At 40.5% G+C, this 14,572-nt stretch overlaps 1 protein-coding gene across 12 annotated transcripts in view; it reads left to right on the top strand.

Moving 5' to 3' along the window:
* Positions 1–14,572, top strand: part of FXR1 (FMR1 autosomal homolog 1) — a 66,048-nt gene that overhangs the window by 16,406 nt on the left and 35,070 nt on the right. For all 12 annotated transcript variants that reach the window (XR_011388040.2, XR_011388039.2, XM_070072464.2 and 9 more), the window contains exons 2-3: positions 10,975–11,027; positions 12,713–12,806. Coding sequence is in view for 10 of the 12 variants with exons in the window: in XM_070072464.2 (XP_069928565.1) it covers positions 10,975–11,027; positions 12,713–12,806 (147 nt within the window). In the remaining 2 variants the exon portion in view is untranslated. The remainder of the gene's footprint in view (positions 1–10,974; positions 11,028–12,712; positions 12,807–14,572) is intronic.

Here is a 14,572-nt window from a genome sequence, read left to right as displayed (position 1 = left end):
GGGAGCATTTGTGGGAATTAGAAATTTGTCTTTTTTTTTTTTTTTTTTTAAGATTTTTTAAAGTTATTTATTTGACAGGTAGAGTTACAGACGGTGAGACAGACAGAGAAAGGTCTTCCCTCCGTTGGTTCATTCCCCAAATGGCCACAACGGCCGGAGCTATGCTGATCCGAAGCCATGAGCCAGATGCTTCCTTCTGGTCTCCCATGCGGGTGTAGGAGTCCAAGCACTTGGGCCATCTCCACTGCCTTCCCCGGGCCACAGTAGAGAGCTGGACTGGAAGAAGAGCAACCGGGACTAGAACCGGCGCCCATATGGGATGCCGGCGCCGCAGGTGGAGCATTAACCTAGTGCGCCACTGAGCCGGCCCCAGAAATTTGTTGTCTTTAACCACATCTCCCGAACTTCTAAAATTGGAATGAGAGAATGATATTTGACATATAGGAGGACTTTAAAAAGTCTGTGTAGTGATTTGGGAAGACTGTATAGAGATCTGGGAGAGGGAGCGTTGTGATTTCACTTCTGGAAAATAAAATCGATTAGGAGTCTTATTTTCTTTACTGCCTTTCTTGTTTTACCCACCACATAGTAATTAGGGGATCTGAGACTTTAATACCAATGTATCGTTGTGTCTTCATTTAGTGAGGCTTTTCCCCCTGCTCCAATGAGGATTTTTATGTGTGTGTATCTGTTAACTATGTACTGTCCAGAAGTGTAAGATCCAGGAAAATTCATTGTGGTATTTTGGTGAACAAGATAAAAGATTTTCAAGTACTCTAGGCATATCTGTAATGCCTGGGAATACTCAGTTTGAGAAGTTGGGAGCTTTTTTCCATTTAAAGTTGCTTAGGTAATGAAGACTACCCAGATTTGGAGAGACATTAAGTTAACCCTTTCTAGCCTGAGTTTGTTTCTTTTTTTTTTTTTAAAGATTTATTTTATTTTATTTTATTTGAAAGAGTTACAGAGAGAGGTAGAGACAGAGAGGTAGAGACAGAGAGGTAGAGACAGAGAGAGAGGTCTTCCATCCGATGGTTCACTCTCCAGATGGCTGCAACGGCTGGAGCTGCGCCGATCCGAAGCCAGGAGCCAGGAGCTTCTTCTGGGTCTCCCACATGGGTGCAGGGGCCCAAGGAATTGGGCCATCTTGTACTGCTTTCCCAGGCCATTGCAGAGAGCTAGATCGAAAGTGGAGCAGCTGGGACTAGAACTGGCGCCCATTTGGGATGCCGGTGCTTCAGGACAAGGCTTTAACCCTCTGTGCCACAGTGCCAGCCCTGAGTTTGTTTTTTTTTTTTTAAGTATTTATTTGTAACATTTATGTATTTATTTGAAAGGTGGAGTTACAGAGACAGTGGCAGAGAGAGGTCTTCCATCCACTGGTTCACTCCCCAAATGGCCACAGTGGCTGGAGCTGTGACGATCCGAAGCCAGGAGCTAGGAGCTTCTTTGGCTCCCATATGGGATGCTAGTACTGCAGGCAGCAGCTTTACCTGCTATGCCACAGCGCCAGCTCCTTATTTATTTTGTTATTTATTTTTAGCCTGAGTTTCTCACCTGAACAGTGAAACACAAAACCACTGTTTTCTTAATTGTCCCATTGATGGCACATAAGTTCTACCATTCTAGATGCTTGAGAGAGAAGTTAAATAGCACAATGGATGTACCTATTGCAGTGGACTGAAAGATGGAATGAAAGATCTCCTTTAAACATTCCCATACATAAAATGGGAAATGCAAGGAAAATAAAGTTAAAACATAACATTTTCACCTTCAGATGTTTTCATCTCTTGTGATCTTCATTGCCTTGGAGAGCATTGGCTGGCAAACATACCACACATAAGACAACTCTCATTTTTTTCCCACAAGATTTATTTATTTATGTATTTGAAAGGTAGGGGCCAGGGAGACAGATCTGTCTGCTGATTTATTCCCAGGTGGCCACTACAGACAGATCTGAGCCAGGATCTCTGTTGTAGTCCCCCAGATGAGTGGCAGTGACTCTGGCGTTTGGGCATCATCTGCTGTTTTCCCAGGTGTGTTAGCAGGAAGCTGAATTGGAAGCAGAGCAGCCTGGACTTGAAGCTGCATTCTGATACAGGATGCTGGCAAAGAAGCAGCTTAACCCATCCATTGTGCCACAGTGCTGGCCCCAACTGCAAGTTTTTGTGTTTGTGTGTTCTTGTTTTGTCAGAAGGTATTAACCGAAGTCTGTTAAGAAGCTCCAGTCTTTTCTAAAGTGGACCTTTTTTTGTTTGCTGACGGAAATATTAAGGGTTATAGTCAAGTGCCACATAAAATTTCAAGTAAACCATGTTTGAGCATGCCTGAACAGAGACATGTATGTTCCCTGATTGCCATGTGAGTGACTGAGCTATTTGAAGATGCCATCATTTCTTAGAAGTACCCTGATTCCAGAGATCTTAAATTGTTAGGATTAATGGGCTGGGAAAGTAGAATGGAACCAGAGAATGAACCAGTTAATAAGTTGGTAATTGATCAGTGGACAAGTGATGATAAAATCTGTTGTGGGAGTCCTACTACTTGGTCTTAGCCAAAAGGCCAAGAAGCAATGTGGCAGTCCTTAAAAAACAAAAACCTTAGGTGGTGAGTTTCGCATAAGTTTGGCTGCTGACTTTTTTTTTTTTTTTTTTAAGATTTATTTATTTATTTACTTGAGAGGTAGAGTTACATACAGTGAGAGGGAGAGACAGAGAGAAAGGTCTTCCGTCTGCTGGTTCAGTCCCCAAATGGCTACAATGGCCAGAGCTATGATATCTGAAGCCAGGAACCAGGTGCTTCTTCCGGGTCTCCCTTGTGGGTACAGGGGCCCAAGGACTTGGGCCGTCTTCTACTGCTTTCCCAGGCCATAGCACAGAGCTGGACTGACTGGAAGAGGAGCAGCCAGGACTAGAACCAGTGCCCATATTGGATGCCGGCGCTGCAGGTGGAGGATTAACCTACTGCACCACAGTGCCAGCCGCTGGCTGCTGACTTTTAAAAAGGATTTATTTATTTGAGAGGCAGAGTTAGAGGAGAGATAAAGATCTTTCATCTGGTGGTTCACTCCCCAAATGGATGCAGTGAAGCCAGGAGCTTCATTTTGGCTTCCCTCATGGGTGTTACGGGCCCAGGTACTCAGACCATCTTCCGCTGCTTTTCCAGGCACATTATTGCAGAGTTGGATCAGAAGTTGAGCAGTTTGGACTTGAACCAGCACCCACTTGGGATACCAGCAGTGGCTTAACCTGCTGTGCCATGAGGGGTCAATCTCTCTGGCCCCGCCCAGTGAGGTTTTTTTTTTTTTAATTCATGGGTTATGTTTTTGTAACCAAATCAGCTGATGTAGTTGATGAAAAATGAGGTGTTAACCTAGTTAGAGAAAAAGCTGTTAGAGCATCTAATGAATTGAGCCTCATGCCTCTAAATAGAGAATGTATTTCCATTAGTTTATTTTTAGAAATGCTGCTCTTTACCACAAGTTTGTTCCAGGAATTACAAGGTAAACTGGAGTGTTTTAACACATTTGAGAATGCATTAGAAATGTTAAAGCTATTTTTGACTGTTATGCCAAATAAACGTAGAGAAAAATAAAATACTTGTTTCATGAAAGTGATCTGTGAGAAAAAATATTGCACGAAAAGTTTTGATTGAAATATTAAAGCCAGAATGACAAACTGTACTATAAGGGGCTGGGGCTGTGGCATAGCAGGTAAAGCCTCCGCCTGCAGTGTAGGCATCCCATGTGGGAGCTCATTTGATACCTAGCTGCTCCACTTCCAATCCAGTTCTCTGCTATGGCCTGGGAAAGCAGTGGAAGATGATCCAAGTCCTTGGACCCTGCACCTGCATGGGAAGACCTGGAGGAGGCTCTTGGCCTCTGGCTTCGGATTGTCGCAGCTCCAGCCATTGCGCCAGTTGGGGAGTAAAACGGATGGAAGACCTTTCTCTCTCTGCCTTTCCTTCTCCCTCTCCCTCTGTATAACTCTAACTTTAAAATAAGTAAATAAAATAAAAAAACTGTACTATAAGAATGCTTAAGTTTGGAAGAAGCAGTATTATTTGCTTAAGGAAATAGATGTGAACTAAATGCTTGATTCCTGACACCTTCTCTGTTTTACTATGAAAAGTTTTAATAGATTGGAGTCTTGAGATTAGAGTCATTAAAAAGTTAAGTCATCATGGCACAGATAGGCCTTACCTTACACTTTAGAAGATTGTGCTGGGGGCCAGCGCTGTGGCTCACTTGGTTAATCCTCCGCCTGTGGTGCCAGCATCCCATATGGGTGCCGGGTTCTGGTCCCGGTTTCTCCTCTTCCAATCCAGCTCTCTGCTATGGCCTGGGAAAGCAGTAGAAGGTGGCCCAAGTGCTTGGGCCCCTGCACCCACGTGGGAGGCCAGGAAGAAGCACCTAGCTCCTGGCTTCGGGTCGGTGTAGTGCTGGCCGTTGCGGCCATTGGGGGAGTGAACCAGTGGAAGGATGACGTTTCTGTCTCTTTCTCTCACTGTCTATAACTCTACCTGTCAAATAAATTAAAAAAAAAAAAAAATTGTGCTGGTTTGTTTTCTTTACTGGCTGTTCTTTTGCTGTCAGTAAAAAACTGGTAGGTTGTTTTGTAAGTAAATTCAAACAAGAATTTTGAAATATAAGAGTTCAAACTTGAAAGTGTATGTTTTTAAAGTTTTGGTCTTTTTTTTTTTTTTTTTTTTTTTTTTTTTTTTTTTTAATTGAAAGAGTTACGCGAGACAGAAGGGAGGAGTAGAGAGAGAGGTCTTCCATCCACTGCTTCACTCCCCAATTGGCTGCAACATCTGGAGCTGTACCAATCCAAAGCCAGAGTCAGGAGCCAGGAGCTTCTTCGGGGTCTCCCACGCTGGTGCAGGGGTCCAAGGACTTGGACCATCTTCCACTGTTTTCCCAGGCCATAGCAGAGAGCTGGGTTGGAAGTGGGGCAGCCGGGACACGAACCGGCGCCCATATGCTATACTGGCATTTCAGTTTTTGGATTTACCCACTATGCCAGATCATCTTCTGGGTTTCTTTTGTAAACTTTGTGGATTTAGGCATTTAGTTTTTGATACAATTAATAGCTTGCTGAGTAGTAAGGCCTTTAAGTTTACCCCTTTATAATGTATGGGAAGGAAGTGCAATTATAGGAAAGCATTAGTGATTTTTCTTTTTTTAAATGAACCCTCTTATGTCAAGTTCTCCCTAGTGTCTTCTCTTCTTTTTTTGTTTTCTAAATATCTATCTATTTGAGAGGTAGAGTTACAGAGAGGCAGAGAGAGAGGTCTTCCATCTGCCAGTTCACTCCCCAAATGGTCATAATCGTTGGGCTGATCCAAAGACAGGAGCCAAGAACTTCTTCCTGGTCTCCCAGGAGGATGCAGGGGCCCAAGGAAAAGCAAAGTTGAAAACAAACTGTGGCAAATGTGTAACATTTTAAAGATTATGTAGTGGAAAATTAGAATTTTTTTGTGAATTAGGGTTCACATAGTTCATATCCATTGATATTTTCTTTGTCAGTGAGAGAGGTCTTCCATCCACTGGTTCACTCCCCAAATGGCTGCAATGGCCAGAGCTGGGTCAGGCTGAAGCCAGGGGCCCAAACACTTGAGTCATCCTCCATTGCTTTCCCAGGCCATTAGCAGAGAGCTGGATTGGAAGAGGAGCAGCCAGGACTTGAACTGGCTTCCATATGGGATGCTGGCACCACAGGTGGAAGCTTGACTTACTATGTTATAGTGCTGGCCCTTCAGCTTGTTCTTAGCTGAGAATATTGCAAATTGGGAAGTTATCTCTTTGTTGTATATTGACTTCCCTCCTTAGGCCCTCCTTTCTTTGTGGTAGTGTTTATCATATTTTATCTTTTGAGTAGTGTAAACTTAATAAATTTTGTGACTTTTGGATTTTGATTTTTGATTAGAAAGATATTCCTTATTCCAAGATTATACATAATCTTCTGTATTCTCCTAGAATCTTACTGATTTAAAAAAGTGAATCTTTTATTCCTCTGTTTTTATTCTGTTGAAGACTTCCATTTCCACTCTTCTGCAGTAGTTCTGCAAATGTCCTAAAATCTTTTTAAAAATAATCCATTCTTTCCCCTGTATGTAGATTACTGGTTGACTTGCATGTGTTTTTGGAATCTGTGCTTAAAATTTTTTTTTTTTTTTCCCTATCTTAATTGCTGAAGTTTTAAAATAAGCTCAGTATTTATTAGGTACAGTGAATTCTTATTATCCCACCTGCTCTCCAGATTTTGTTTCAAGTGAGTTTTATTTTTGAAATAAAGTTTGGGCCAGCACCGCAGTTCACTAGGCTAATCCTCCGTCTGTGGCGCCGGCACCCCGGGTTCTAGTCCCAGTCGGGGCACCAGATTCTGTCCCGGTTGCTCCTCTTCCAGTCCAGCTCTCTGCTGTGGCCCAGGAAGGCAGTGGAGGATGGCACAAGCGTGGGAGACCAGGAGGCAACACCTGGCTCCTGGCTTTGGATTGGCACAGCGTGCCGGCTGTAGCGGCCATTTGGGGGGTGAACCAATGGAAAAGGAAGACTTTTCTCTCTGTCACTCTTTCTCACCATCTAACTCTGCCTGTCAAAAAAAAAAAAAGTTTAATTTTGTTAAAATTAACCTCTTCAGTTGAACATGTACATACACTCTTAGTATTTTGGCAGGATCCCAAAGTACAGGTTAATTTTAGGGCCATGTTGAACATTTTTTAAAAAATATTTATTATTTGAAAATCAGTTAGAAGGAGAGATCCGCTTGTTCTCTTCTCAAATGGCTGCAACGGCTAGGGCTGGGCCAGGCTGAATCCAGGAGCCAGGAGCTTCTTCCTAGTCTTCTACATGGGTGTAGGGGCCCAAGCACTTGGGCCATTCTCTTCTGCTTTCCCAAGTCACATTAACAGGTAGCTGGACCAGAAATGAAGCAGATGGGAGTCGAACTAGTGCCCATATAGGACAGCGGTTTTACCCACTGCTTGTAGTGGAAAAATGCTAGCAATAAAAGTATATATCTAGAGCTATGTTTCCTCTTAAAGTTTGTGAAAAATATTCACCCAGTGTTAATGCTAATGTTTATAGTGTAAATGTTATGGGGGAAACATATAAACACTGATTTTTAGAATAAGGATAAAGACTTTTAGTGTTCTAAAGAGTAGAATTTTTTTGTGTTTTGGAGTTCTGATTTGAACTGATCCACTGTTTGAGTTTCACTAAAACTATTAAATTTGAAAAACTTTAAACTCAGAAGTGTTGAAGGTCTAGAAAATGTTAGTAAAAGTTGAAAATATGACTACTTCTGATGGCAAGAGATGTTTTAATACTCATGAACTTGGAAGTAATGTTTCTGAAATATTAGAAAACAGCAAAGGTAGGGATGGGCATTTAACCTAGTGACTAAGACACTGATTGAGTTTTAAGACACCTTTGTCCCACATTGGAGTATGTGGGATTTGATAACCAGCTCTTGCTGCTGCTTTCAGGTTCCTGCTTATGCAGACACTACAAGGCAATTGTGATGGCTTAAGTGGTTGGATTTCTTTCTTTTTTATGATATTTATTTTCATCTGTCTGAAAGGCAGACTGACACAGACACCTTCATCCACTGGTTTGCTCTGCAGAAAGCCTGCAACAGCCAGGGCTGGATGGGAACTCTGGGTCTCTGAGTAGCAAGGGCTGCCTCCCTGGGTGCATTAGTGGAAATCTGCATAAGATACATGGTTGGGGGGCAGGTGCTGTGGTGTAGCATCCCATATAGGTGTTAGTTCAAGTCCTGGCTGCTCCACTTCGATTCAGCTCTCTGCAGTGACCTGAGAAAACAGTAGAAGATGACCCAAGTGCTTGGGCCCCTGCACCGCTGTAGGAGGTGTGGAAGAAGCTCCTGGCTTCGGATTGGCCTAGCTCCAGCCGTTGAGGTCATTTGGGGAGTGAACCAGCGATTGGAAGACCTCTCCTTCTGCCTCTCCCTCTCTATAATGCTGCCTTTCAAATAAATAAATAAATCTTCAAAGAAAAAAGAAACATAGGTGGAACTTGAACCTGTGCTGCAAAATTAGATGCCTTTGGTGGCATCCCAAGTAGTGGCTTAACCTTTCGTGCTATAGTATCCGCCCCAAGTGGTTAGAATTCTTGTGCTGCCAGCTTGGGAGAATTGGATTGAGTTCCCAGGTCTTGGTTTCAGCCCCAGCCTAGCCCTGTCTGCTGTGGGCATTTGAGATCTCTTTTTTCTCTGATATATTAAGTTTATTTAAAAAGTTTTAAAAATGGCATGAGATGATATAATATAGATTTACTGATAATATAACTATTTAACTGCTTTCCAAAATAATTACTGAAAGTGAATTATGTACTATTAGAAATGGAGACTCTGGCCAGGAAGTCATTATTACAGAATGCTTAGATAATCAGAGCCTGAAGTTGAGTGGCAGTCTTAATTTTTAAATTGTGAGGAAAGAGTTATTTAAAAAAAAAATCTATGGAATTGTAAGCATTTTTTTTTTTAAATGAAGTTTTAGATTCAGAGTTAAAAGAAGGAGACTTTCCATTTGCTGGTTCACTCCCCAAGTGGCCTCAGCGACCAGGACTGGGCCAGGCCAAAGCCAGGAGCAAGGAGCCAGAAGCTTCATTTGAGTCTCTTCCTACATGAGTACAGGGGCCCAAGCACTTGGGCCATCCTCCATTGCTTTCCTAGGCACATTATGAGGGAGCTGGATTGGAAGTGGAGCAGCCAGCTAAGCAATAACACAGTCCCCCGGAACAACATTCTTGAAGAGAGGCGATATCCTGAGTAGTTTTTGGCATCACATTTGTATATTTTGCATAGAAATGTGCCATAACACACAAGTAAATTAGCCAATAAGCAGTTGAGCTAGAGAAGAGAACAAGGTTAGATTACAGAAGAATATAGTTAAGTAGGAAATGTTGGGGGAGGCCACTAAGACTTTAGATTTACGAATTACCTGCATTAGGTAGTTGGTGATTTTAAGTTATTAATGAAAATAAAATGACAGGGCTTAACTTAACCCCGTCTTCTCCAAGACTGACTTTCTTTAATTCTAAAGATTATATGGAGTTTGAGTCCTGATTTGCTTGGTTTTGGGTGTTTACACTGCCCATTATGTTTCATAGACTTAATTTGTTGAAAACAATTTCTGACACATTGTAAACATTTAAGTATTGTTGCTTTTAAAAAGTGTTTCTGTGGAGGCCGGCCTGTGACACAATGGGTTAATGCCCTGGCCTGAAGTGCTGGCATTCCATATGGGTGCCTGTTCAAGGCCTGGCTGCTCCACTTCTGATCCAGCTCTCTGCTATTGCCTGGGAAAGCAGTAGAAGATGGCCCAAGTCCTTGGGCCCCTGCACCCACGTGGGAGACCCGGAAGAAGCTCCTGGCTTCGGATCAGCGCAACTGCAGCTGTTGCGGCCAACTGGGGAGTGAACCATCGGATGGAATACCTTTCTCTGTTTCTCTCTCTCTGTGTAACTCCTACTTTCAAATAAATAAGTCTTAAAAAAAAAAAAAAAAGTGTTTCTGTGGCTGGTACTGCGGCTTAGCAGGTTCTGCAATGCCCAGCAACTCATGGGCACTGGTTCCTGTCCCTGCTGCTCCAGTTCAAATCCAGCTTGCTGCTGATCTGCTGGGAAAGCTGTGGAAAAAGTCCCAAGTCCTTGGGACTTTTGCACCATGTGGGAGACCTGGATGAAGTTTCTTGCTCCTGGCTTTGGTGTGGCTGTTATGACCTTTGGGAAGTGAACCAGCAGATGAAAGATTTCTGTGTTTGCCTCTTCCTCTCCCCGTCTGTAACCTCTCAAATATATAAATCTTTCAAGGAAAAAGTGTTTCTTGATTACTATGATTCAAAGTGTGTTAGTACATTTGACTAAGGTTGAGGAATTTATGGTTCTGATGGACAGTGTCATTTAATATTAACTAAAATTATACAAATGCCAAGGACTGCTTGCTCAAGGTTATAAATTGATGTAGTGAGTGCTTGATCAACTGTATATACCTACCTCCTTTACTCTTTCTTGAATATGTTAAGTCTGTGGTTTCTTTGAGTACTAATTAAATGGAGATACAGTAAAAAGGTTAATTTTATAATTTTAAGTTTGGAAAATGACCACTAGTTTTTATTGAGAGTCTTCTAAAATGGTCCTAGGGCACTGTACTCAACTGCAACACAACTTTTCTTTAAGTCAGTGGTGGGGAATGTCTGGCCACAGGTTGTATACAGCCTGCAGTTTTGCTCTGGCCCTACTAAGGCAACTGCAAGTGGGACTTGAAATTCATTAGAACTATGGCAGGCTAATTCTACACAATTTTGGATGGCTGGTGGATGACATTAGAAATATCCAAAGGGCCCTTGGCCAAAAAAACGGTTCCCCACCCCTGCATTAAGGGAGAGGTGAGAGAGGTAGATAGGTAAAACGATTAAGTTAATGACAAAGATAGCATTTAAAATGAACTAATGCATGTTACTACAGATGGGCTATAACTTAATATTTATAACATAATAAAGTTGAATTCTTAATGGGTGCCAGATACTGTGAAGCATGCATTATTTTCTCATAATTCCATGATGTTGGATACCTTAATTCCATTAGGCTAAAAATGTGCTCCAGAACATAAAACTGATTGAACTAGGATGTGAATCCTGGCAGCCAGATACTAGAGCTTGAGTCTCTAGTCACAATACTAAACACTGCCTACTCAGCTAATTGCTATGATATATTCCAGGGATGTACAATGATGTAGGTGATATCAATGAAAAACGAGTTTTAGAGGAGTTAAAATAACTTATGAGGTCATATGTCTTGTAATGGTTGAGAGGGAAATTAAACCCAAGTCTGCCTTGATTCCAAACCCTGTGTTCTTTGACTGCTTCTAGTGTCTTCCATTTCTTATACTGCTTTTTAGAAGTATAGAATGTTTAATGTTGATAAGCTTTAAATGTTTTTGTTTATTGCAGGGATTTATCAAAGATGTTCATGAAGACTCCCTCACCGTTGTTTTTGAAAATAAGTAAGTTATTTTTTATTGACAGATCTTAATTTTAAATATTGGTGGTACCAGATTGTTTTTGCTTTTGAGTGCACATGCTTTGAGTTCAGGAAGTCTAGTTTTGATACCTTTACTTTTGCCCACAGTTTACTCATCACTTTTCATGACGCTGCTCTTTTTTGCCAAAACATAAATTCAGAGTAAGTAAATAGTTCTGACAGAAATAGATGGCACAAATGAGATTATAATCTTTCAGTTTTGGAAGTCCAGAATGGTGAAATGATAACTTTAGAAGGCTTTCCAAATGACTGTGGTAGTCAGATTAAAGTATTAGGCCATCTTTAATTGCTTGATATTAATGAGGACTCATACCAGTTTCAGAGTTATTACAAGGGCTAGGGAGTTTATTCTTAAATTTTTAAAAAAGTGTTTGAAAGGTGGAGTGACAGAGAAAGAAATCTTCCATCTGCTAGTTCAGTCCCGAAATGGTGCAACAGCCAGGAATGGGAGAGGGCAAAGCCATGGTCCAGGAACTCCATTGTGGTCTCCCATGTGGGTTGCAGGGGCCCAGGTACTTAAGACTATCCTCTGCTGTTCTCCCATCTGCATTAGCAGGCAGGTAAATCAGAAGTGGAGCAGCTGGGGCTCAATCCTGTGCTCAAATGTGGGGTGTTGGAGCCTTAACCTGCTGTGCTGCAACATCCATCCAAGGCACTAGGTAGTTTAAAAGTGGGATTGTTGATGAAGGGTTAATTGACAGAACTATTTGACTTCTGTTTCTAAGGTGCTTCTGTAACTGGCTGAAAAGATAAGGTCTCAACCAACAGCTGCTTCACATAGAAACGAGTGTTGAGATTTCTATGTTTGAGCAGCTGTCATTTATAAAGGAAGGGTTGAAAAGCACCCCAAAATGTTTTGCTTGGTCAGCTGCTGTTCTGATCAACGTTGGCAGATAGAATCCCTAGGAACATTTTATGTGCTAGTATGCCTCCCAGACATATACCTGTTGAGAACTTAAGAGCAGGGAATAATTTTTCACTTTACAAGTTTATCTCATCCATGAAAAATGTCAGCTAATCAAAAGCTAAATTAGTAGTAGTTTAATACCTTTCATTTTGCTACAAAGATTTAAAAAGTTTCCTAGGTTCTAATTATAATGCATATATTCACTGTAGAACAGATAAATCGGTAAATGAGAAAATGAAATCTTGTAATTTATTCAAAATCCGAGCAGTTGCTGATTTATTTCTGTGAGCATATTTAAAGGAATTATGCAGATAATGTTTTATAATCTATTGTATTTCCTTTTTGACAGGTTGTAAATGTATTTGAAATAAATTGATCCTACTATTTGGTTATGTAGATGAAACATTTCAGATCTTAAATTAGTCATTGCTGTGAACTTAGCTTATTTCATTTGCAGAGAAATATTTGTACTGTTCTTAGGATGAGTGATTTGGAAGGTAATGTTTTCAGTGATAATTATTTATGAACTTAAAGAGTCATAGGAAAATCTGTTCTACCTTGTAACTAATTACTTGGGAACTTAATGTACTATAAAGGATGTTTTTCTTCTCTTTAGGAAGGTTAAATGATAAGCTAACTTGAAAAATACATAGCATTAAACATAGTCTATAATAGCTCCCAAATAATGGCTATTTCAATTGTATATTTTAAAACTATCAATTCCTTTTCTAATCCTTCAGTTGGCAACCAGAGCGCCAGGTTCCATTTAATGAAGTTAGATTACCACCACCGCCTGATATAAAAAAAGAAATTAGCGAAGGAGATGAAGTAGAGGTATGTGTGTTTATTTTCTTGGGTCCTGTTTCAAATAAATATTCATATAGCAAAATCTGTTCAGCTGATAAATCTAATTGCTTGTCTCTTTTTCTATTGATAATGGCTGTGTAATGCAACATTGCTTGAGTTTTGGAGTCAGAATAGGATTCATGTTTTAACTGTACCATTTTTAGCTTTGTGGATTTCAAGGTTACTAATAAAATGAAAATAATTAGTTAAGGGAGCTAGTACAGTGTTGTCACTATTCTGCTAATTTTCATGAAATAGTTGCTGTAAAGTTTGTTTAGGGATTCTTTAGTATGTTTTAAAACATACTAAATTAAAGGATAACACTGATAGTTATCCTTTATTATAGTGATCACTAATACTGTTCATAGGTAGTGTGAAATGTGATTACAGGGCTGCTTTATAGAACATGTTAGAATATTCTAGAAGTGTCTGGAAAAATTTAAAAGTACAGAAGAGCAAAAAGAGAACTGCAAAATTCTTGCTTAAAGATGGAAAATCACTCTTGTCGATTCTAAGCCTCTCCCTAGCCATCTCCTTCCCCTTCCCCTAATAAAATGGGATTATATTGCACTTTTCTTTTTGTTCTTTTCATACTTAGAAGATCTTGGATTTCTATCTGCAGTATATTTTTGATTAATAAGACTGTTGTTAGTAAAAAGAAACTTGAGTATAATTGTCAAATAGAAGTGCAATGATGAACTTGATGGGTATAGAAAATCCAGTTTTTGAAATTGAAAGCATTCTTTCTAGAGCCTTAAATATGCCAAATACATTTTTCATAGGAAGTCAGCTTGATACTATTGAATGAGATTTTCAGGTCTTATTTATAATTAATTTAAATGACTGAGGTAGGAGAAGTGGTGGTGTAATAGAACTTTACTGATGAAAAGCTATCTCTAAATGGTTTCGCAAACACTTAACAGTACATATTCTGTGCTAGACACTGTTCTAAGCACCTGATGTGATTTATCTGCCAGTTTCATTTGTTGTCTTTTGTTCTAATGATAAATTCTCTCTTTTTTTTTTTTAAATGTATTTTTTATTTATTTGAAAGTCAGAGTTACACGGGCGGGGGGGGGTCTTCATCAGATGGTTCACTCCCCAAATGACAGCAACAGCTGGAGCTGTGCTGATCTGAAGCCAGGAGCCAGGAGCTTCTTCCAGGTCTCCCACGTGGATGCAGGGGCCCAAGGACTTGGGCCATCTTCTACTGCTTTCCCAGGCAATAGCAGAGAGCTGGATGAGAAGTGGAGCGGCCGGGACTTGAACCAGCGCCCATTTGGGATGCCAGCACTTCAGGCCAGGGCGTTAACTTGCTGTGCCACAGCGCCGGCCCCCTAATGATAAATTTTCTTTTGGCTCCTATTCTTAGAAATTATGCTAGGAAGCCAAATAATTACAGTGCTTTAACCCCTGATAGCCTAAACTTCCCCTTTAAAATTCTGCTTAGATTTTAATTATTATTATTATTATTATTATTATAAGTTAATTCACTGTGCACCATATTGCTTTTGCTAAAGCAAAGTATGTTGTAACTTGTGTCAGGACACCATGAACCCACCCTTTTGTGTTACAACATTATACAACATTCAACATTCACTTTTACTTTTTCTTTTATAGTTTACTTTCAACAAAAGTAGATACTAAGAATTTTTTTACTAGGGGACCTGTAACTGTGGTCTAGATGGGTGTGTGTTAATGTTCTTGAGGGAGCTATTGCTGGTGGTATGGGGGAGACTCAGTGGTGAAGTAAC

The sequence above is a fragment of the Oryctolagus cuniculus genome, chromosome 4 (assembly GCF_051225735.1).
Source record: "Oryctolagus cuniculus isolate XC-2025 breed Fujian yellow rabbit chromosome 4, ASM5122573v1, whole genome shotgun sequence".
Lineage (NCBI taxonomy): Eukaryota > Metazoa > Chordata > Mammalia > Lagomorpha > Leporidae > Oryctolagus > Oryctolagus cuniculus.
This window is presented reverse-complemented; position numbering and strand designations above follow the sequence as displayed.